The sequence below is a fragment of the Nicotiana sylvestris genome, chromosome 3, assembly GCF_000393655.2.
Source record: "Nicotiana sylvestris chromosome 3, ASM39365v2, whole genome shotgun sequence".
Taxonomy (NCBI): Eukaryota; Viridiplantae; Streptophyta; class Magnoliopsida; order Solanales; family Solanaceae; genus Nicotiana; species Nicotiana sylvestris.
Genome location: NC_091059.1, coordinates 83,765,555 through 83,790,286, shown reverse-complemented (window position 1 = coordinate 83,790,286; position 24,732 = coordinate 83,765,555). Strand labels below are relative to the sequence as shown.

Sequence of the window (24,732 nt, the reverse complement as noted above, 5' to 3'; positions counted from 1 at the left end):
ATTTATTTATATTTTATAATTTTTTTTAATAATAATATAATTAATAAAATTTTATAACTGGGTCACAGATTAGCGACCAAAGTTGGTCTCTATCTGCTTCCCCTTTCGTTAGCGACTAACTTTAGTCGCTAATTTTAAATTATATTTATTTATATTTTATAATTTTTCTTAAATAATAATATAATTATTGAAATTTTATAAGTGGGTCCCACTTTAGCGATCAAAGTTGGTCGCTAATTTCAGTATTTCTTTGACCAAGCAAGTCTGACCAGTCCGGTCAACAATTTGACCAAATTATCGACCAAAAAGCGACCAACCTTGGTCGCTAATGTATTTAGAATAATTATGTTATTATTTTCTCCAATTTAGCGACCAACGTTGGTCACTTTTCTTGACATACTAATTTTGGTCGCCAAATTTTGGTCGGTATTTTCCGGATTTCTAGTAGTGTTTTGATATGTTTGTTTATTCCTGATTTATCGTCATCAAAGTTGTCTTTGTTGGTTTTCACATGCACAATGTTATTTTGGTCCCAACAAGTGGTATCAGATCCAATGGTCGAACGAGGTTGAAGACGGGTTCAAATCCAGATGCAACCAATTTGACGATAATGAAGATTTTCATTCCCTTAAAAAAATTGTCCGGAGGGCTATATTTGGAGAACAAATTTTCAACTATAATTGCAATATTCTTGCTGCTGCATCTTTAAAAATAAATTGATTTTAACTATTCTTACTTTTAATGCATGAACTCCAATTTTCAACCCATACCTACTTTTAACCATGGCAAGTATAGTAGTGATGAAAAATATGTGAAGAACGCGGACCGGGCTTTTTCAAGAAAATTCAGACCAATGGGAGAATTTTTAGGATTTTTAATGATTTTCTAACCTATTAGGACTCTCTTTTTTGAAGAAAAAGAAAAAAGACTCCTAAAAAGAATAAATCCCCTTCTTATGCCTAATCTTTTCTTGGAGGAAAATTAGTATTGGACATCTATAATTGAGGATCTCGGCTTCTCCCAACAACAACAACAACATCCTTAATGTAGCCATTAAAAGAGTCTAGTTTAGGAGAGATTTTACTCTCAATAGTTTTTTTTTAAAAAAAATTTAGCTTTATTATATGTAAGTCAATTGACCAAACTACTTTTCAATGATACTCTCTTTTGATATATTTGTTTATGCCTAATTTATCGTCATCAAAGTTGTCTTTGTTGGCTTCCATATACACCATATTATTTCAATTCCAACAAATGGTATCAGATCCAATGGTTGAACAAGGTTGGAGACGGGTTCAAATCAAGATGCACCCAATTGGACGATAATGAAGATTTTTATCCCAAAAAAAAAGTGTCCGGCGGACTACATGTGGACAACAAACTTTCAAACCATAACTGCAATATTCTTGCTACTACATCTTTAAAAATAAATTGATTTTAACTCATGCTTACTTTTAACGCATGAGCTCCAATTTTAAACTCATGCCTACTTTTAACCATGACAAGCAGTAATGATGAAAATTATGTGAAGAACGCGAACCGAGCTTTGTCAAGAAAATTCAGGCCAAGGGAGAAATTGTTAGGATTTTGCCATAAATTTCTAACATATTAGGACTCTCTATTTTGAAGGAAGGGAAAAATACTCCTAAAGTAATAAATCTCCTTCATATGCTTTATCCTTTTTTGGAGGAAAAGTCTTGAACATCTATAAATTGAGAATCTCTGCGTCTCACAACAACAAAAACAACATCCATAATGTAGTCATTAAAAGAGTCTTGTTTAGGGGAGATCTTACTTTTAATAAATTTTTTATTTTTCAATATTTATTTTATTATATGTAGGTCAATTGACCAAACTACTTTTAAACTGATAGTCTCTTTTGATATGTTTGCTTATGTCTAATTTATGTCATTAAAGTTGTAGTTGTTGGATTTCGCATGGACCATGTTATTTCGATCCCAACTCAAAATACTTCGATTTAGATTACAATATGATCATCGAGTTAGCATTCTGGAAAATCCTTGGCGTTCCGTAGGCAATAGTCATAGGTCATTTGCTTTTCCCTCACAACTTCGTATAGCTGCTGTTGTTTTGGGCTAAGCTTCCAGTAATTGATTCTATTCCAATAATAGCTATTTCTGTAGCAGTATTGAGGGTTTGATTGTTGATATTGGCATCCATTAATTGAAAATTCGCGAAAATAAGCTGTGAAGGGTCCTTGGCTCCAGTCAACTTCTCCAACCCAAGCTGTTGCATTCCATATTGTTGCTTCTATGTGCATTTTGTTTGATGGATAGTTCACTCCATGATTAGTATTGTTCTTGAAAACTCTTATGGGAATATCATCCACAAAGAACCTTAGAGAATTAAGTGAAAAACTGTTATTATTTTCTTTTTTACTACAGATAGTTTCAAATTTGATAGAAATTAAAATATTAATCGAGATATAACACATAGTATAAGTCACTTGATAGATGATTATTTTTTATCCATGTCGTATGAACTAGGTGGCCAGAAGTAATGTCTATCATGGGCGAAGGATAATTGAGTACAAATGGTATACGTATAATACGTGAGACGATAAAGAAATAAAGAACGTGTGTACATAATGCATGAATCGTATTCATTTTAAGCTTACTGACTTTATGTCATACGTTAACTTCATCGATTACCTTAAAGTTCGAGGTAAGATGCTCAATTTTTTAACTATACGAAATCCTCAGGGAAGGCGTCTGTAATCAAACTTTCTCCCATTTCGTTTGGTTGTTGAGCTCATTTTTATCTATATATAGTATTGTTTCATTTGGATTATTTTCTCAAAAGAATTGTAGATGATACATAATTGTTTTAAATGGAACATTATACTAGTTCAATATATCAAATCATCGGGCACGTATGATGGTACTTAATTAAGGAGATATACCTAATCCCATTTATATATGTCATTGTTCAGGTTTAGACAACTATATCAGCAAAATTTCTTGCTATCAAGGTACAAATTAATTTTAAAAAAATTATAATTTTTAAAAAAAAAAATTAAATGAGTTTGTTACTTACACAATTTGATACTGATTCCATAGAATTCCATATGTGTGAAAATCAGCTGCAGGATCAAACCAGAGATTAAACTGTTGCTCCCTATGCCCTTCATCATTCGCAAAGATATTTGTATTTAATGTATATTTTCCATCTCCTCCAAAGAACTCAAAATCAACCTCATCATGTTTGGGTCTTGCTGGTTCATCAACTTCCTTTGACATTAACTGCAAATTAAACAACCAAATACCAATGGATTAAACAAACACAATTGCTACTATATATCTCCTTAGTATTGTAGTTAAACTTATATATTCTAGTTTAGTCAAATTTAAAGTGCACAACTAAATCAAACAAATGTCTTATTTACTCCTTTATAGTATATACATCTCATTTTTTCTCGTGTCGAGGGTCTACTGGAAATAGCCTCTCTACATTCACTATAGGGGTAAGGTCGTGTACTATCTATCATCCCTGTACCCCACGTATTCGGATTATACTGCATTTATTGTTGTTGTATAGTATATACATATGTGTGATGTGTTATACTTCTTTTCAACTAATAGGTCAAATTTAATGACATGTTTAGAATTGGCTATGCACCATGAAAATTTATTTAATATCATCCAATTTATAAAAATTTATATAAAATCATTGCAAAGTAGAAAAACGTTACAAAGTGTATATCATATTTAGATGTTAAGAAAGTATAAGATCTTACATAGAATGTTGTTATAACTCCTTTACTATTTTTCTTTGGTAACTTTAACTTGATCCGAAAATCTCCAGACCCAAAATTTTGTTTTGAACTAAATCCAGCACCTGAAGCAAATAATCATATTGTTATACTACCGCGTATGGAGATGAATTTGACACAATATAAGGCTGTAATTAGAGATATTAGAGTGAACCTGAATATTGGTCAATAAATAGCTGAACTTCTTTTCCCTCGTTAGAAATTGTTAGATGGTTACCTCCCCATATCTGATAATATGTCTGGTTAAAGGGAATTTCATCTGCATTAACATTGCTTGCATATTGAGTAGCAATAAGAAATAGAGTAATTAAGAGACCAGATGGAAAGTGAAACATTGTAAGAAGAATAAAAAGAGTAAGAAACAAATTTATTTGGTTTTGTTAAATGACTGAAATGCAGTAAAGTTAGGTTACATATATAGAGGGTGAAAAACATCAGCAATCTTGATGATTTTTCCACTATTAGTATTGGATTTATGACAAACTTTCAGTACAAAAAATGATAATTATGGGGAGTAAAAAGAATGTACACGCACTTAATTAAATCATAGTAGGGAAAACTAGCCATGGAAAATTATGTCTATATGTTTTTTTTTTTTTTTTTTAAAGATTCACGTGATATAGGGGGGAACTAGAGAGGTGATGCCCGTGCATAGCACGGGCCGACATATTAGGTATTTAGTTTATGCACATGCCTACTTGTTAGGTATTTAGTTTCTTTTAAACTATGGTGGTGATGGCATATACAACGCTTCTTATAGAAATTAAAATTAAAAGGCCAAATGCATAGACAACCCTTTAAACTTGTCCTTATTTTTCACCTAGACACTTTATGTAAGCACATGACCTATTGGACACTTGAAGTTAATTGAAAGTGCACCAATTAGACACAAGATATAAGAACATAAAATGCGTGTATCTCACTCGCAGTGACGTGGCACATAAGCCAATGAGAAGCAAAAACGTCGCCATTTTAATTACAAATAATCAATTGGAAAAAACTGAAGATAAAAACCAAACTATTTTAAAATCTCAACCCCCATTTTTGTTTCTTCCCCAAATAGAGTTTGAAGCTTCCTATCGGACTCTTCTCTGCTTTTGTTTTTATTAACGTCACAATCTGAATATTCCTCCACAACTAAACCTCCAAATTTCGAAGACCCTACTCCATTTCTCTTCCATGAGCCAGCTTCTCCTATATCTGAAAATCATCGTTTTCCACCCCCCACATTTTCAGTATTTCAGTGCATCTCTTAAAAAGTTAAACATGGATCAAGAAATCATGGACTTTCTAAAATCTTAAATATGGAACTGATCCAAAATTTCAAGTTAAAATAAATCTTAACAGGGGAGCACCCTGCGACGACGACCATAACAACGGTGGTGGTAGTTGGCCTAACAACCGTGGTGGTGGTGATAATCGTTACGGGTCTATTCCGAGGAATGGGGATGGGTATTTTCGAAGTGATGGTGGAAGTGAAAGCCACATTTGAGTTGTGAGCTTGAGGTTTGTCACTATTCATTTCAGGCTTATGTGATGCTGAAGTAGTCATCAATTTTTCTCCGGTAAAACAAAGCTCATACCTGGAATTAATTAACCTGCAAGTTAGTAAAGGGAAATATAAATTATGAACAAAATGTAAAAGGTGGACATAATTGCAGATTTGCAGTGGTTATGGTGGGCATGATGGACGCTGGGGGCAGTGGCTATGGTGGGCATGATGTTGCGGCAAAGAGGAGAAAGAAAGATAACAATTTTAGTAAAATATTGCTTAAACTTTTTGGTTTGTTTCTCATGCTGACGTGTGTCCCATGTCAATAGCTTATGTAGTTATTCACGCCCTTTAAAAGAGGTGTGAAACACGCACATTACCGTGTGTCCCATGTCAATAGCTTATGTAGTTATTCACGCCCTTTAAAAGAGGTGTGAAACACGCACATTACCATGTCAGTAATTTGTGTTTAATTGGTACATTTTCAATTAACCTCAGGGGCCCAATAGGTCATGTGCTTGGATAAAGTGTCTAGGTGGAAAATAAGGACAAGTTTAAGGGATTGTCTATGCATTTGGCCAAATTAAAAAATTTCTCAGTTAACTCACTCTTCTTAACCAAGCAAGAATATTCATCTTTCTTCTATAGTTCTATTATTTCTATCATGTTGTACTCGTGAACTCTGCTCAGAGGGAACACATAACCATGTCCTCAGGATTCTAGAGTCTCGAGCTTTATGAGTGTCTGATGCATTTGGCAATTTAGCCACAATGGTTTGCTGCATCACAAGGAGCAGTCGGAGGAATAACTATTCTTGAATGATTATAATTTAGTGCAAACACATTCTTTGTATGTTCCACTAAACATAAAAAACAATTAGTATCTATGATTAATAACAATGTTAAACTGGCCAACATAATTATCACTTTCCGAACACAAATTAATAAACCTCTTAATCTTTTTCACTTCCAGTTCTTCAACTCATCGGTACATACAATACGGAGAGAGAGATTGTTGCACATGTTAAGAAGGAAATAGATTTTACCAAATAATTGAGTCCATTTGAATACAGAAGAATCAATCTTCCTGTAATTTTTTTTCTCCAAGTTTCTCCACAAACTTATTTGACCACAAAGCTCACAATACGTCTTCGCTTCTGATTCCCATAATGTTGGCCAATAGGTTCATATGTGAATTTCCTTTTAGCCACAATTTGATTGTAGCCTTCAAACAACTCTGCTAAATGCAAAATAGATAGTCAAAGAATAGTGCTTTCCTACAAAAGAACTTTAACGACAAAATTCTGTCCCAAACATCAAAGAGAGAAAACTGTATGTTTTAACTTTATGTGGCATCATAGAGACATCCTCTGTAATCTCTGAAACAAAACATGGAAATACAGTTAATATGAAAAATTGAACTTATTTTCCTTTCATTCATATCATGTTATCATGTAACAGAACCAAGTGTCATTAACTCATAATTGTAATATGACAAATAAGGTGATACTTGACATGTATGTGTAGTACTGAGTAAGCCAACAGGAAATTTGTTAGTGCTAAATTGAACAATATTCAATAAGCTTTCTCACCTTAAGGAGTTTTACATCCATAGAACTCTAACGTCCATAGCCACAAATATTGAATAGTATAAGCAACTGGTTACATGTAATTATCACTTATAATGGTTCTGTTTTTTGCTCAAATTGTTACTTTTAGACCATAGCTCATGCCTTGAACAAATTCAAATGTCAATTCATGTCAAGCACATACATCATACAAAAAGGAAATTATTCATGCACAGATAGGTCATGTCTTACTACAGAAATCTTCTGTAAATCTCCAACAGAAACATTCAAGGTTTCATCTTTGATAAGGTAGAACATTTAAGGTTTCGACCTCTAAGCAAAATTTTGATAGAAAATAAGCTTAGAAAAATATTTCGTTACCTCTTTCTATAGTAATGCCAAGAAATGCTTAAAACGTTAAAGCTCTCGTAGTACATCATTCCTCTAACAAAAAAAAAATATATACTAACTATAAATAATCAATAGAAAAGCTTTCATTTCTCTAACTGAAAAGACTATACACTAACTATAAATAATCAATAAAAAAGATTTCAAGTGTAAAAGAATATAACAGAAAAAGTCTCTCAAGTTGCCTATTATGTGGAGAGCTTGTTAGTCGAAAAACTATTAATCTTGTTTAGACAACAACAAATTTAACATTCTAACCTTGTGTAGAAATGAAAAAAGAATCTCCCGTCACAAGAGCAATTACTCCATCAACTCATGAAAAATGCTACGACTTTCTTGTCAACAGGATTATCGTTCTTTAGTTTTTCAGAAAAGTATGTGTTTGAAATCAGGGGAATAGGTTTTTAGCATTAAATTCACTATACTTAGCATAAGGTCAGTAGAAAACACGAGTTCATAGTTGTACAATCCATTGTCATTTGATGTCATACCAACTTAAAAAATTACAAATGCACAAAACACCTATACACAAGTTCAAGTGCAAAGTTTTGCAGAATAAATTCATTCTAAGTATCTCCTTTGAAACTTATCCCTACAATATTGGTTAATGTACATAAATATTACAAGCTACATTCACTATAATGTTTGATAATCTATCCTACCATACTAACTGTGATGTTTAATTGTTTATTGTGTATATTTTTTGACGATGCCAAACCAGATAGCATGTAGGAAAGAGTTCACATGGGAGAAACTAAGTAAATATCCACGGAGAGGGGGAGGAGGGGGAGGAGGGAGGGAGGGAGAGATTTGGTCGTCCTTAATCTTTTGTGCACTCTCACAACTAGAAGGTTACAATGTTACATCTTTCATTAAACTATGTCAAGAACTAACCTGAAATATGAAGTCAAAACACAAGATTTATAGGTTAGTGGTATCGATGAGAATCTTCTGCATAATATCGGTGAATTTATTCTCATTGTGTTCGTTTTCCCTTCCCCTTCCCTAATCCGTCCCCAGTGTAATTGTCACGATCCAAATTTTCACCGTCGGGATCGTGATGGTGTCTAACATTGTACCAGCTAGGTAAGCCAACATTTCAGAATATCCTACCTTTTTCCTTTATCTTTCAAATATTTAAGACTTAAAAAAATAATCCAGCAGAAATAAATGCGGAAGAAAATAGTTTAAAAGCTTAACTTTATGTGATAACTAAAATCGAAATAACATCCACCCAGAACTGGTGTCACAACTTACGAACCGTCTAAGATTACTACAAATAAAGGTCTGAACGAAAAGTTTACATCTGTCTTGAAAGTAGATAAAACAGAAAATGAAATGGGATAGAAGAGGACGTTAGGGCCTACGGATTCCTGCAGGACTACCTTGGGTCTCCGGTATGCAGTGAACAACTAACCTCACGATCAGCCACTAGCTCCAAAATCTGCACAGAAAGTGTAGAGTGCAGTATCAGTACAACCGATCCCATGTACTGGTAACTGCCGAGCCTAAACTCGACGAATCAATGACGAGTCTACGGTGGGCATACAACATATACAACCTGCAATAGTTTATACTAAACAGAAAGGAAATATGAAATGTAATAAAGCAATAACAGGCATTAAGTAAATCCGGAACCCAACTGTTCTACTAGTATTCAGTTATAACCAATCCTTAAGGGTGTTTCAACATCACAATAATGAACCTCAACGGGTATGGACACATAACTGTTACAACCCATATCCACATGTGTTAGTTCATGCCATATATTAGTTAACATAAATCCAAGAAGGAATTATCTTTGAGATGATAAGAAGTCAATCCTATTGGTCTTAAGTGATACAAGAGTGTATAAGGGTGATTAACAAATATTAGAAGTTAAATGAATCAAGGATGTTGTAACTCGTATTTTCAGGTAAATCTAGCGGTGCTTAATACACTCAAGAAGTCATGTATTAAGGTATTTTAATCATATAATATCCGTATCATAAGTCTTGAAGTCAAGCGAGTTATGAAACAAAAGTCGACAAAAGTTGTCGCAACTTAGGTTCATAATTTTACTTAAACATTAGGTCAAATGTTTCTAATCTTTCCTCCTAATTTACAAAGGAATTACGGGGTAGTCTACAAACCAAATTAAATATCTATGAGTCTAGTTTCCAATTCATTAAACCGTTCGTCGATACGATCTCGGAGTAGAGAGATATTCGCATTTTCGCGAGACTGCGCCAAGCACCTCTCTATGGGGCTCACTAAGGTGGTTTAAGATATTTGGACCTATATAGGATGCCTCCAACCCGTTTTAAGTCATTTCTTCTCACTATTTTCAGACCATAGAACCCTAGGAACGTCCTATAAAGGTTCTCTCAAGATTCAAGATCCAAAAAAAGGGCAAACAACACAAATCAAGTGTCGGAAATTCCGTGGCGCTAGTAAGTCTCTTGTTCTTCTTGTTATTGCTCATTTTTGTGTCATTCCAGCTCGTGTGGGAGGTTGTTTTAAAGGGTTTATATTCTGTAAATACTCCCTCATGTTCTTAATATCAATCCTAGGTGATTTTAAGCCTTCTAATGTGATTCTAGTGCCGAAAAACATTAATTGATCGCTAGTTTCGCTTTTTTGTTGTTGTGGCAGTATTGGAGGGATATTTCATGGAAATTTAAGGTCAAATTGGAGTTGTTCTTTCTTTATAAAGGTAAGGAACCTCTTACTCTATATGTATTGAAGATTATCCAAGTTGCGGCTAAGCCATTGAAGCTAGAACTTGTAAAATATATATCAAAAAGGCTTGGTAGTAATGTTATTGTGTTGTGGACTGTTTTGCGTTGCTGTTGGGCTGCATATTTTACTACTGTTTTGTGGAGTTTTGGAGGAGGAAGGGTGTGGAGAAACACCATATATATGTATGGTTGTGGGATGATAGTTATTCGTAATATTTCCGGGTCTTTTTACACGACTACGGTGGTCGTCGTATGTATAGAGTGATTAGGCTGTGCGTGGACTATTTTGGGAGGCTCAATATGTTTATTATTGATGTTGTTTGGGATGTTTGGTGACTATTTTGAATGGTGTGAAGTCATATATATAGGGGAGGTATTATCCGTTTCATCGTAAAATAGGTTGTGGTCGATACATAATAGTTATGACGCTTAAATGATAACGATTGTATTGTTTCCCTTATTGTAGACTAAAGAGTTTGACAATTGCATAGCTTGAGATTGGGGCAGTATATACAAGGTATGTGAGGCTATCCATTTTCTTCTTTTGCACAACTCCGATTGTACATAATGTAATGAACGAGCTTCCAAGATACTCTACTCTTAGAAGCTAGCAGTACTTACATTGTTTTCCCTCTTATGGAACGATTGATGTTAATGTTGCTTCTCTTATTCTTATGTTATCAATGTTATTGGTACTTCCTGATTCTTATAAGGTTCATAGTGAAGAGTTAGTCCTAATAACGTGTACAGAGGATACCGACCTTACGTCACTCCGAAAGGTTTAGAATGTGATTCCATGAGTCGAGCATGCATTATATATATGTATCTATTTTACTCTACCGAGCCACGCTATAGTTGGCCGGGTACGGCACCTATTGTGCAACCACTGATCAGTTGGGTTTTACCGAGCTCCACGTGGCCGGGTACGATTCTACCGAGCCTTATGATGGCCGGGTATGTTTTTTTACCGAGCCTATTATGTCCGGGTACGATATGATGATGATGATGCCCACAGAGGCGAATGTTTTAAAGGTTTATGTATTTATACATATGTATCATGCATTTCATGTTAGTAGCCCTCAGAGGTACTAAGGTGTTACAAGTTGTATATTCTCTATCATTGCTTACATTACTGATTGTATTTATGTTTCCCTGACTTACATACTCAGTACTTTATTCGTACTGACGTCCTTTTATTTGTGGACGTTGCATGTCATGCTGCAGGTCCTGATAGACAGGCAGGTGCAGCTCCCCCACCACAGTAGGTTGTCCAGTTCAGCGGTGATTGGCGAGATCCCTTCTCCGGACTTGCCTTGGTCTTGGTATGCATTTTTGTTATAGACATTATGGGTATGTCGGGGCCCTGTTCCGGCTATGTTGCAGCACTTATGTTCCTTTAGAGGCTCATAGACAGGTGTCGACTCATGTATAGTTTGGTATGCCTTGTCGGCTAGTTTTTGTTGTATAGTCTTTCATGGTAGCGTGGTAGCTCATACCTTATATATAGTTTCTTGATTGTCTGGTCATCCCATATTATATATGTTCATGCCATCAGTTTTTATTGTTGGTTGTCCATGATCCATGTCTACCATTTATATTGATCTCGTCAACCCTAATTGGAATCCACGATGATTTAAACTCCCCATAAACCCTTACATTCGAGGACGAATGTTCCTAAGGGGGGGAGGGTGTTACAACCCATATCCACATGTGTTAGTTCATGCCATATATTAGTTAACATAAATCCAAGAAGGAATTATCTTTGAGATGATAAGAAGTCAATCCTATTGGTCTTAAGTGATACAAGAGTGTATAAGGGTGATTAACAAGTATTAGAAGTTAAATGAATCAAGGATGTTGTAACTCGTATTTTCAGGTAAATCTAGCGGTTCTTAATACACTCAAGAGGTCATGTATTAAGGTATTTTAATCATATAATATCCGTGTCATAAGTCTTGAAGTCAAACGAGTAATGAAACGAAAGTCAACAAAAGTTGTCGCAACTTAGGTTCATAATTTTACTTAAACATTAGGTCAAATGTTTCTAATCTTTATCCTAATTTACAAGGAATTACGGTGTGATCTACCAACCAAATTAAATATCTATGAGTCTAGTTTCCAATGCATTAAACCGTTCATCGATACGATCTCGGAGTAGAAAGATATTCGCATTTTCGCGAGACTGCGCCAAGCACCTCTCTATGGGGCCCACTAAGGCGGTTTAAGATATTTGGACATATATAGGATGCCTCCAACCCGTTTTAAGTCATTTCTTCTCACTATTTTCAGACCTTAGAACCCTAGGAACATCCTCTCAAGGTTCTCTCAAGATTCAAGACCCAAAAAAAGGGCAAACAACACAAATCAAGTGTCGGGAATTCCGTGGCGCTAGTAAGTCTCTTGTTCTTCTTGTTGTTGCTCATTTTTGTGTCGTTCCAGCTCATGTGGGAGGTTGTTTTAAAGGGTTTATGTTCTGTAAATACTCCCTCATGTTCTTAATATCAATCCTAGGTGATTTCAAGCCTTCTAAAGTGATTCTAGTGCCGAAAAACACTAATTGATCGCTAGTTTCGCTTTTTTGTTGTTGTGGCAGCATTGGAGGGATATTTCATGGAAATTTAAGGTCAAATTGGAGTTGTTCTTTCTGTATAAAGGTAAGTAACCTCTTACTCTATATGTATTTAAGATTATCCAAGTTGCGGCTAAGCCATTGAAGCTAGAACTTGTGAAATATATATCGAAAGGCTTGGTAGTAATGTTATTGTTTTGTGGACTATTTTGCGTTGCTGTTGGGCTGCGTATTTTACTACTGTTTTGTGGAGTTTTAGAGGAGTAAGGGTGTGGATAAACACCATATATATGTAGGGTTGTGGGATGATAGTTATTCGTAACATTTCTGGGTCGTTTGACACGACTACGGTAGTCGTCGTATATATAGAGTGATTAGGCTGTGCGTGGACTATTTTGGGAGGCTCAATATGTTTATTATTGATGTTGTTTGGGCTGTTTTGTGACTGTTTTGAATGGTGTGAAGTCATATATATAGGGGAGGTGCTGTCCGTTTCATCGTAAAATAGGTTGTGGTCGATACATAATAGTTATGACGCTTAAATGATAACGATAGTATCGTTTCTCTTATTGTAGACTAAGGAGTTTTGACAATTGCATAGCTTGAGATTGGGGCAGTATATACAAGGTATGTGAGGCTATCCCTTTCCTTCTTTTGCACGACTCCGATTGTACATAATGTAATGAACGAGCTTCCAAGATACTCTACTCTTAGAAGCTAGCAGTACTTACATTGTTTTCCCTCTTATGGAACGATTGATGTTAATGTTGCTTCTCTTATTCTTATGTTATCAATGTTGTTGGTACTTCCTGATTCTTATAAGGTTCATAGTGAAGAGTTAGTCCTAATAACGTGTACAGAGGATACCGACCTTACGTCACTCCGAAAGGTTTAGAATGTGATTCCATGAGTCGAGCATGCATTATATATATGTATCTATTTTACTCTACCGAGCCACGCTATAGTTGGCCGGGTACGGCACCTATTGTGCAACCACTGATCAGTTGGGTTTTACCGAGCTCCACGTGGCCGGGTACGATTCTACCGAGCCTATTATGGTCGGGTACGATATGATGATGATGATGCCCACAGAGGCGAATGCTTTAAAGGTTTATGTATTTATACATATGTATCATGCATTTCATGTCAGTAGCCCTCAGAGGTACTAAGGTGTTACAGGTTGTATATTCTCTATCCTTGCGTACATTACTGATCGTATTTATGGTTCCCTGCCTTACATACTCAGTACTTTATTCGTACTGTCGTCCTTTTATTTGTGGATGATGCATGTCGTGCTGAAGGTCCTGATAGACAAGCAGGTGCAGCTCCCCCACTACAGTAGGTTGTCCAGTTCAGCGGTGATTGGCGTGATCCCTTCTCCGGACTTGCCTTGGTCTTGGTATGCATTTTTGTTATAGACATTATGGGTATGTCGGGGCCCTGTTCCGGCTATGTTGCAGCACTTATGTTCCTTTAGAGGCTCATAGACAGGTGTCGACTCATGTATAGTTTGGTATGCCTTGTCGGCTAGTTTTTGTTGTATAGTCTTTCATAGTAGCGTGGTAGCTCATACCTTATATGTAGTTTCTTGATTGTCTGGTCATCCCCTGCTATGTATGTTCATGCCGTCATATTTTATTGCTGGTTGTCCATGATCCAGGTCTACCATTTATATTGATCTCGTCAGCCCTAAAAGATAATAATGAAGGTTAGATGAAATGTACGTTGGTGCTCGGCAAGTATGGTCGGGTGCTAGTCATGGCCCTCCAGTTTGGGTCGTGACAAACTTGGTATCAGAGCAAGTCTGTCCTAGGGATTGTCTATGAGCCATGTCTAGTAGAGTCTTGATTATGGATGTGTAGCAATCCTATTGGTCTTATATGATACAAGAGTGTATAAGGGTGATTAACAAGTATTAGAAATTAAATGAATCAAGGATGTTGTAACTCGTATTTTTAGGTAAATCTAGCGGTGCGTAATACACTCAAGAGGTCAATTATTAAGGTATTTTAATCATATAATATTTGTATCATAAGTCTTGAAGTCAAACGAGTTATGAAACAAAAGTCGACAAAAGTTGTCGCAACTTAGGTTCATAATTTTACTTAAACATTAGGTCAAATGTTTCTAATCTTTCCTCCTAATTTACAAGGAATTACGGGGTAGTATACAAACCAAATTAAATATCTATGAGTCTAGTTTCCAATTCATTAAACCGTTCGTCGATACGATCTCGGAGTAGAGAGATATTCGCATTTTCGCGAGACTGCGCCAAACACCTCTCTATGGGGCCCACTAAGGCGGTTTAAGATATTTGGACCTATATAGGATGCCTCCAACCCGTTTTAAGTCATTTCTTCTCACTAGTTTCAGACCTTAGAACCCTAGGAACATCCTCTCAAGGTTCTCTCAAGATTCAAGACCCAAAAAAGGGCAAACAACACAAATCAAGTGTCGGGAATTCCGTGGCGCTAGTAAGTCTCTTGTTCTTCTTGTTGTTGCTCATTTTTGTGTCGTTCCAGCTCGTGTGGGAGGTTTTTTTAAAGGGTTTATGTTCTGTAAATACTCCCTCATGTTCTTAATATCAATCCTAGGTGATTTCAAGCCTTCTAAAGTGATTCTAGTGCCGAAAAACACTAATTGATCGCTAGTTTCGCTTTTTTGTTGTTGTGGCAGCATTGGAGGGATATTTCATGGAAATTTAAGGTCAAATTGGAGTTGTTCTTTCTGTATAAAGGTAAGGAACCTCTTACTCTATATGTATTTAAGATTATCCAAGTTGCGGCTAAGCCATTGAAGCTAGAACTTGTGAAATATATATCGAAAGGCTTGGTAGTAATGTTATTGTTTTGTGGACTGTTTTGCGTTGCTGTTGGGCTGCGTATTTTACTACTGTTTTGTGGAGTTTTAGAGGAGTAAGGGTGTGGATAAACACCATATATATGTAGGGTTGTGGGATGATAGTTATTCGTAACATTTCTGGGTCTTTTTACACGACTACGGTGGTCGTCGTATGTATAGAGTGATTAGGCTGTGCATGGACTATTTTAGGAGGCTCAATATGTTTATTATTGATGTTGTTTGGGCTGTTTGGTGACTGTTTTGAATGGTGTGAAGTCATATATATAGGGGAGGTGCTGTCCGTTTCATCGTAAAATAGGTTGTGGTCGATACATAATAGTTATGACGCTTAAATGATAACGATAGTATCGTTTCTCTTATTGTAGACTAAGGAGTTTTGACAATTGCATAGCTTGAGATTGGGGTAGTATATACAAGGTATGTGAGGCTATCCCTTTCCTTCTTTTGCACGACTCCGATTGTACATAATGTAATGAACGAGCTTCCAAAGATACTCTACTCTTAGAAGCTAGCAGTACTTACATTGTTTTCCCTCTTATGGAACGATTGATGTTAATGTTGCTTCTCTTATTCTTATGTTATCAATGTTGTTGGTACTTCCTGATTCTTATAAGGTTCATAGTGAAGAGTTAGTCCTAATAACGTGTACAGAGGATACCGACCTTACGTCACTCCGAAAGGTTTAGTGAAGAGTTAGTCCTAATAATATGATGATGATGATGCCCACAAAGGCGAATGTTTTAAAGGTTTATGTATTTATACATATGTATCATGCATTTCATATCAGTAGCCCTCAGAGGTACTAAGGTGTTACAGGTTGTATATTCTCTATCCTTGCTTACATTACTGATCGTATTTATGGTTCCCTGTCTTACATACTCAGTACTTTATCCGTACTGACGTCCTTTTATTTGTGGATGCTGCATGTCGTGCTGCAGGTCCTGATAGACAGGTAGGTGCAGCTCCCCCACCACAGTAGGTTGTCCAGTTCAGCGGTAATTGGCGAGATCCCTTTTACGGACTTTCCTTGGTCTTGGTATGCATTTTTGTTATAGACATTATGGGTATGTCGGGGCCCTGTTCCGACTATGTTGCAGCACTTATATTTCTTTAGAGGCTCATAGACAGGTGTCGACTCATGTATAGTTTGGTATGCCTTGTCGGCTAGTTTTTGTTGTATAGTCTTTCATGGTAGCATGGTAGCTCATACCTTATATATAGTTTCTTGATTGTCTGGTCATCCCATATTATATATGTTCATGCCATCAGTTTTTATTGTTGGTTGTCCATGATCCAGGTCTACCATTTATATTGATCTCATCAACCCTAAAAGATAATAAAAAAAAAGTTAGATAAAATGTACGTTGGTGCTCGGAAAGTATGGTAGAGTGCTAGTCATGGCCCTCTAGTTTGGGTCGTGACAATAACAACAAATGATGCAGCGTGCATCTGTTGTCCCAAGAACAGGTGAAGTTTGAAGATTGACAAAAGAACTCAGACATGGACTGGGTCCATCTTGTAAAGCACATTCATGATCAACCTGTACATGTGAGATGCACGTGAAGGAGATAAATCTAATTAATCAAGAAGTAATATCTCCTGATCTGATCGAAAAGGTTGCATATTGGATAAGGAGAGAAAGACTCCTTACATGAAGAGAACACAGTTTAGGATGAAGACAATGTTAAAGTTTGAGATCATCATGAACTCTTCTACGATAGAAGAGTAGCAATTGAATTCCAGTCAAACTCTGATTACTAACCTATTAAATGTCAATGTTGTTCTCTTTTATAGGTAATGCACATAAGTAGAAGTTAAACTTAAATTGAGAGCAAAAGAGCAAGGTGATTTTGCAAGCAATTTATGTGTGATTTGAGTGTGCAATCCTGAAGCTACTTGAACGAGATAGAAGAACCAGTTCCATGTGTCTATCTTTTATTCTTGTTCAATTGTAGTAGGTGATTTTACATTGTACCTTTCAGCTTTCATAGAAGAAATTATATTAGGTACTTAGAGTGTTCAAGTTAGAGTAAACTTGAAGTTGTCGCAACAGTTGAGGCTGTGTGCCACAACGAGATTAGAGTTAATCCTTAGGTTTACAAAGAGTTTTTGTAAATGCTGTTTTGGCTTAGTGATTTTAGTGAAAGTTTGGGAAAATCCTACTAAGTAGTAGGTTGTGGTTTTTTCACATTTTGAGCTAGGTGTTTTCCACGTAAAAATCTTTGTGTTCTTTATTTTCAATATTTATTATTTCGCAAATAGTAGTAGTTGGAACACCTAGAAGAACCAGGTTCTTCTATAGTTTAGTTAAGCAAAAATTGGGTACCATACTAATCACCCCCCTCTTGTGTAGTATTGACGCTTAAAACATCAATTGGTATCAGAGCGGGTTATCCTTGAAGAGGTTAATACCTTAGGAAAAGATCAAGATGAGTGCACCACATAGAAACTGGGAAGGGTAATCCACTGCTAGGCTCCACTCTTTAATGGTCAGTACTATTCTTGGTGGAAGAACATGATGAGAGATCATATCATAGGAGAAGACTATGAACTCTGGGACATAGTCACTGATGGTCCCCTGGCGACTACAAAGAAGAATGCTTAAGGAGTGGACATGCCAAAGACAAGAACTGACTACACTTCTGAAGACTTGAAGAAATAGGAGAAGAATGTCAAGGCCAAGAAATGGCTTGTGTGTGGACTGGGTCAATATGAGTACAGCAGGATTCAAAGTTGTACCACTGCCAAGGAGATATGAGACACTTTACAAGTGGCTCATGAAGGAACTCCTCAAGTAAAGAGATCAAGAAGAACACTGCTATATTCTCAATATGAGAATTTCACTATGAAGGAAGGAGAAACTATCCAGGAGATGTACATAAGGTTCACAACACTAACCAATGAACTTAAATATCTTGGGAGAATTATCCTTGAAGAAGACAAGGTTGAGAAAATCTTGACAAGGGTCTTACCACTAACTTGGGAAAGCAAAATCACTGCTATTCAGGAATCAAAAAACATTGCAACTCTCAAGCTGGATGAACTTATTGGAAACCTCACTGCCTATGAATTGAGAAGGAAACCATGAAAATGGATGCACCCAAGAAGGAAAGAAGTTTTTCTCTCAGAATAGCTGAAGGTGCAGATCTGGAGGATGATGAAATGGCCATGATCCAAAGGGATTTCTAAAGGTACCTAATGAGAGGAAAAGGTTCTTCAAGAGTTAAAACCTTCAACAAATCAAGGGCTCATAAAAAAAACCAACGAGGAATGTTACAAATATGGTAAGACTGATCATATGATCAAGAACTGTCCTCAGGGGGAAATTGAATGGAAGAAGGAAAGGGTTGAACGAAGGAACAGGAAGAAGGAACAGGTTCAACCCAAAAGGAACAAGGGATCAACAAAGGCTATGGTTGCTGCTTGGGGGAGAAACATCATATGAGGATTCAGAAGATGAAGCTGGAGATGAACAAGCACTTATGGCCATCAGAGAATCAGATGATGAACAAGAGGTAAGTGTCCTTCATATCAAAGACAAGATTAAATTTCTGTCCAAAGAAAGGTTGTCTGAACTGTTGCTAAACTTTATCGATAAGTCTGAGATAATTAACAATGAGAAGGAAGAGCTGTCTAGGGAGTTTGTGATCTTAAAATCCAAGTGCAAAAACTAGAATCTTGGGCTAATGAGAGTGATAGTAAAAATGCTGAGTTGAAGAACCAGGTTCTTGAACTTGACACCAGTGACCTAGAACTTAGGTCTGAAAATTTAAAACTAAAATTAGGAACAGGTAAGAAGAAAGCTGATCACACTCATCTCACCTTAGAAGAAAACTTAGGAAAAATGAAGGATGCGTTGTACAGGAAAGATGAGCAGATAAGAGTCTTAAAAGAAGACTTTGGGAAGGTAAAGCATGAACTAGACAGAACTTGCAAATGGAATAAGGATTCTGATTCACTTTCCTGGCTACAAGAACATCACAGTAGCAACAAGAGAGGACTTGGCTATGGGGCTCAAGCACCTAAGTGGGACCATAAAAGCAAGTACCTCACTCTTCCTGAAAATAAAATTTGCACACACCGTGGCAAGATTGGTCATTACAAAAATGAATGTAATGCAAAAGAAAAGTCTAGTCAAAAGAATAAAGCCTTTGTTCAAGAGAAAAATAGGCTGCCTGGGTGGGCTAAAAGGAATTTGATTTACCCTTTTGCCTATATAAAGGGACCCAAACTAGTTTGGGTTCCTAAGACTAACCCCTGATTTCTTTTTGCAGGTCCAAGTGAAGGGAAGTAGCCAAATATGTTACATGGATAGTGGCTGCTCAAAACATATGACTGGAAGCAAGAACCAGTTCCTTTTACTTGAGGATTTAAAAGGAGGTAATGTCTCCTTTGGAAATTGGAAGAAAGGTGAGATCATTGGGGTTGGAAAGGTAGGTAAGATAGACTCACACTCCATTGAGAATGTCTACTTGATAGATGGCTTGAAATATAGCCTAATCAGTGTATCACAACTGTGTGACAGAGGTAACCTTGTAGCATTTACCTTTACCAAATGCTTTGTGATTAACCTTACCACTGTTAAGATTGTTTTGCAGGAAAAAAGAGTTAACAATATTTACATTGTAGATTTGTCTACTCTTTCAGAAAATGAACTCACTTGCTTGAGTGTGTTGGACAATGATCCCCTCCTGTGGCACAAAAGACTTGGTAATGCAAGTCTGAATCACCTCCACAAGTTAGTCTCCAAGGACTTGGTGATAGGGCTATCTAACATCATGTTCAAGGAAGACAAAGTTTGTAAGGCCTATGGAAGGGGGAAGTAGGTAAGATCATCCTTTAAAACCAAGAAAATGGTAAGTACAACCAGGACGTTGGAATTGGTTCATATGGATCTCTATGGTCCAATGAGAACATTGAGCAAAGGTGGTAAGAAATATGTAATGGTACTTGTTGATGATTATTCTAGGTTTACCTGGGTACTATTCTTAACATCTAAAGATGAAGCATTTGATATGTTTACTGCTTTTGTTATAAAGACTCAGGAACAACTAGGTAATCAACTTGCATCTATTAGGTTTGATCATGGAACTGAATTTGAAAGTTCTAAGTTTGCTGAATTGGGTGATGAGCATGGTATAGATCATAACTTCTATGCCCCTAGGACTCCTCAACATAATGGAGTAGTTGAAAGAAAGAACAGGACTCTTGAAGACATGGCTAGGACTATGCTTCTTTAGTAAACTGCCCCACAGCTTCTGGGCAGAGGTTGTAAACACTGCATGTTATATCATCAATAAATGCATGACTAGACCTCTTGTAGAGAAGACTCCCTATGAGTTACTTAAAGGGAGAAAACCAAATATATCTCATCTTAGGGCATTTGGATGCAAGTGCTTTGTGCAAAATAATGGAAATGACTCCCTAGGTAAGTTTGATCCCAGAAGTGATAAGGGAGTATTCTTGGGATATTCTTCACATAGCAAAGCATATAAAGTGTTCAATAAAAGAACTTTGTGTGTAGAAGAAAGTGTGCATATAGTGGTTGATGAAACTAACATTCTTTCTGAGAGACAGGAACACGACGATAAAGCTATTGGGCTGGTAAAAGACCTGAGTGAAGTCTAAGCTCAAGCTTAAGTGGCACCAAAAGAAGGAGCAGGTGATGGAATAGGTTCTTCCATCCAAGGCAGCCTGACAGGGGGAATTGATCAAAGAGGAACTGAAACCTATCCTCTAAAGGAACTTGTTCATGACCCTGTTCCTCAGTAACAAAACATGGGAGAAACATCAAGCAAAAATCAGCCGATTGTGAAACCTCACAAGTATCAAAGTTTTCATCCTATTGAGAATATAATTACTAATCCAACCTCTGGAGTCAAAACTAGATCAGAATTAAAGAATCTGTGTGCTTTTGATGCTTTCCTATCTCTTATTGAACCTAAAGATATTGTTGAGGCTTTGCGAGATGCAGATTAGGTAAATGCAATGCAATATAAACTCCATCAGTTCGAGAGAAGTCAAGTTTGGTATCTAGTTCTAAGACCTAAGGACAGATCAGTAATTGGCATAAAATGGGTCTTCAGAAACAAACTTGATTAAGATGGAACAGTCACAAGAAACAAGGCAAGACTGGTGGTCCAAGGTTACAACCAAGAGGAGGGTATAGATTATGATGAGACTTTTGCTCCAATTGCAAGACTAGAGGCAATAAGACTCCTCATAGCCTTTGCAGTACACATGGAATTCACTCTTCATCAGATGGATGTCAAAAGTGCCTTCCTGAATGGCTACCTAAAAAAAAGTGTTTGTTAAATAACATCTAGGGTTTGAGAGCAAGGAATGTCCTGATCATGTGTACAAATTAGATAAGGCTGTCTATGGACTCAAGAAGGACCCTAGAGCATGGTATGAACGATTGTCCAAATTCCCGCTTGAACATGGCTACAAAAGAGGTAAAATTGACAGTACTCTATTCTTGATGGAAAAAGGTAAGGACCTTCTTGTGGTACACATATATGTTGATGACATAATGTTTTGGGCCATCACTGACAAACTAAGTAAGGACTTTGCCAAATTAATGGGGATTGAATTTGAAATGAGTATAATGGGTGAGCTTAACTTTTTCTTAGGCTTACAGATCAAACAAAGCCCAAATGGAACCATGATCCATTAACAGAAATATGCAAATGAGCTGATTAAAAAGTTTATAATGAATAGATCAAAGGAAATAGACACCCCCATGGCAACTGCCACTAAATTAGACATAGATGAACCTGGTTCATCTGTTGATCAGAAGTTGTATAGTGGTATGATTAGTTCACTTTTGTATCTTACTGCCAGGAGGCCTGAAATAGTTTTCAGTATAGGGCTTTTTGCTTGCTTTCAGGCTAATCCAAAAGAATTTCACTTGACTGCTGTCAAGAGGATACTGAGATATTTGAAAGGCACTACTGATTTGTGTCTTTGGTACCCTAAAGGTAGTAATTTCAATATAGTAGGGTATGCTGATGTTGATTATACAGGTTTCCCTATGGATAGAAAAAGCACCTCAGGTATGGATCATTTTCTTGGTTCATGTCTTGTATCATGGGCCACTAAAAAGAAAAATTCAGCGGCCTTATCCACTGCTAAGGCTAAGCATGTTGTTGCTGCCTCTTGTTGTGTTCAATTGTTATGGATCAAACAACAGCTGGTAGATTTTGGCATTGAAGTTGGTTGCGTTCCTATATTCTGTGATAAAACTAGTGCTATAAGTATGACAAAGAACCATGTTCATCATAAAAGGACTAAGCACATAGATGCTAGACACCACTTCTTAAAAGATAACTATGAGAAAGGATTGATCTCCATAGAATTCTGTGCTACTGATAAACAAATTGCTGACATCTTCACTAAAGCACTGAGTAGAAAAAACTTTGAGAGGAACAAGTTGGAATTAGGGATGATTAAGATCACCTAATAGGTCCAGCTCAGAATGCACAATGAAAAAATGAATTTTTTTTGCCTAGGAACTCTAAACTTGTGTAAATATCTAGATTAATTTTTACTCAGCTTCATACTCCTATGACATGTGTTAAATGACTCACTGATCTCTTACAAAATTTTCTCTATTATGGTAAATTGAAGCATGTTCAAGAGAATTCTAAATGAAGAACCTAGTTCATTAGTATGAGTTAATCTGAAAGCTAAGGTAGGTTTTCTAGACTCTGCACAATTAGAAATAAAAATATTTAAATCATGAGCAAAAATCCTACAATTGTTCAATTCATTAGAAAATTCTATCTGTTAGCTGTAACCAGTTCCGTCTACTTAAAACTCTAAACCACAAAAATTGCTTAAAATCTAGGGAAGTTAAACCGATCATTCAAACCTGCAATTTCAGGTTGATTCGACCTCTATTGACCACTGCTAAAGTTGTCGTTACCCATTAAATGTGTATTTCTCTTTAAATAAACATCATTTCTTCTACCATCTCCATAATTCCAAACCGTAAAAAAATCCCTCTTCACTTTCACTTGCCCTCTTCTCCAAATTTCTAACTCACAAATTCTCTCAAGAAACCAACAATCATGACCAACCCACAAGACAATCCTTGAACTCCTCCACCACCCACTCCCTCTAATTCATCTACACCTCATCCACCTAGTACATCTCCCAAACCCAGGCTGAAAATGGTGAAAATGCTTGCTCGAAAAATAGTCGCGTCTGGGGCTCTCAGGAAGAAATTAAGTGATAATTTAAAGGCAAGCCAGACCTAAAACTCTGACTCCAACTCTGATAATAAATCACATAAATCCGCTAGTGAGGGGGAAATAACTAGGTCTTCTGACTTTGAAAAGACTCAAGAATCTCCTTCTAAGGTAAGTTCTTCTGTGTCTGAAAATCTAGAAACTAGATTGTTCTAGTTGGGCTTGTTAAGGATATATAATTACCTGAGTTACGAAGGAGTGGAGGTAAAAAGAATTCTGAAAAAGAAAAAGAGAGAGAGGATGCATGTGGTGAAGAGAGAGGAAATGGGAAAAGAGTGGTTGATAATTCACCCACTGCTGATTTGCATGTACCTGCTATCTGTAGGGTTGAACAAGAAAGGGTAGAAGAGCAAGAAGTCAGAGGGGAAGTGGTTCTTGTGAAGCTGCTAAGGGGTTGGTTAATCTGAGCACATAGGGAGATGAACCTGGTTCATCTACTGAAGAGACCCTAGCAGACCTGTTGAAAAGGGTTGGGGCAAGCTATGACCCAAAGAAACGAAGAACTCCTACACCAAAAGCCCCCAGTGTTCCTAAGCCCTCCAAGAAAAGAAAGGCTTCATCCCAACAACTAGTGAATTTTCATTGCCAAAGGGTAGAGCTACAAGAAGCAGGGTGAAGCAGAGTGAGAGTGATCTCCAAAAAACTCTAGCTGAGAGTAAGAAAAAAAAGCTGGCTAAAGGAAAAGGGAAGGTTACAGAGTCCTCAGAGGTTGTGGAGGTTGAGTAGATGGAACAGGTCCATCAGGAGGAAGTTCAACTAGTGGAGGTTCCGACCCCCAAGCCCAAAAAGCCTAAGACTTCTTCCAAGAAGTCTTCCTCTGTGTTTGAGGCTGCTGAACCTTCACTAGCCAAGAGGACAAGGTGTGCAGTGAAAGGTAAACAAGTGAAAATTTCTGAAGATGAGGAATGGAGTGGAGAAGAAGTAGAAGATGATTCTGATGGTGAACAAGACAAGCTTTCCATGTTTGGCAAAAGAAAGATTTTGAAGGGTAGACTGTTGAAAGACCTAGTGGAGCCAGGAATGATGAGACTGGTGGATGCCTTAGCAGCTCAGGGGTGGAAGGACATGG

The 24,732-nt window shown here is 36.7% G+C and overlaps 2 protein-coding genes across 2 annotated transcripts; one reads left to right on the top strand and one right to left on the bottom strand.

Moving 5' to 3' along the window:
• Positions 1-1,880: 1,880 nt before the first annotated feature.
• Positions 1,881-4,152, bottom strand: LOC104248065 (putative xyloglucan endotransglucosylase/hydrolase protein 1). Its single transcript, XM_009804253.2, has 4 exons — positions 3,948-4,152; positions 3,758-3,858; positions 3,058-3,263; positions 1,881-2,357 (listed from the first exon to the last, which is right to left on the bottom strand). Exons 1-4 carry the CDS (start codon positions 4,126-4,128, stop codon positions 2,003-2,005), a joined length of 843 nt encoding a protein of 280 aa, XP_009802555.1. The 5' UTR covers positions 4,129-4,152; the 3' UTR covers positions 1,881-2,002.
• Positions 4,153-22,123: 17,971 nt separating this feature from the next.
• Positions 22,124-24,389, top strand: LOC138887595 (secreted RxLR effector protein 161-like). The gene is made up of 2 exons (XM_070169360.1): positions 22,124-22,624; positions 24,255-24,389. Exons 1-2 carry the CDS (start codon positions 22,124-22,126, stop codon positions 24,387-24,389), a joined length of 636 nt encoding a protein of 211 aa, XP_070025461.1.
• The last annotated feature ends 343 nt before the right edge of the window (positions 24,390-24,732 follow it).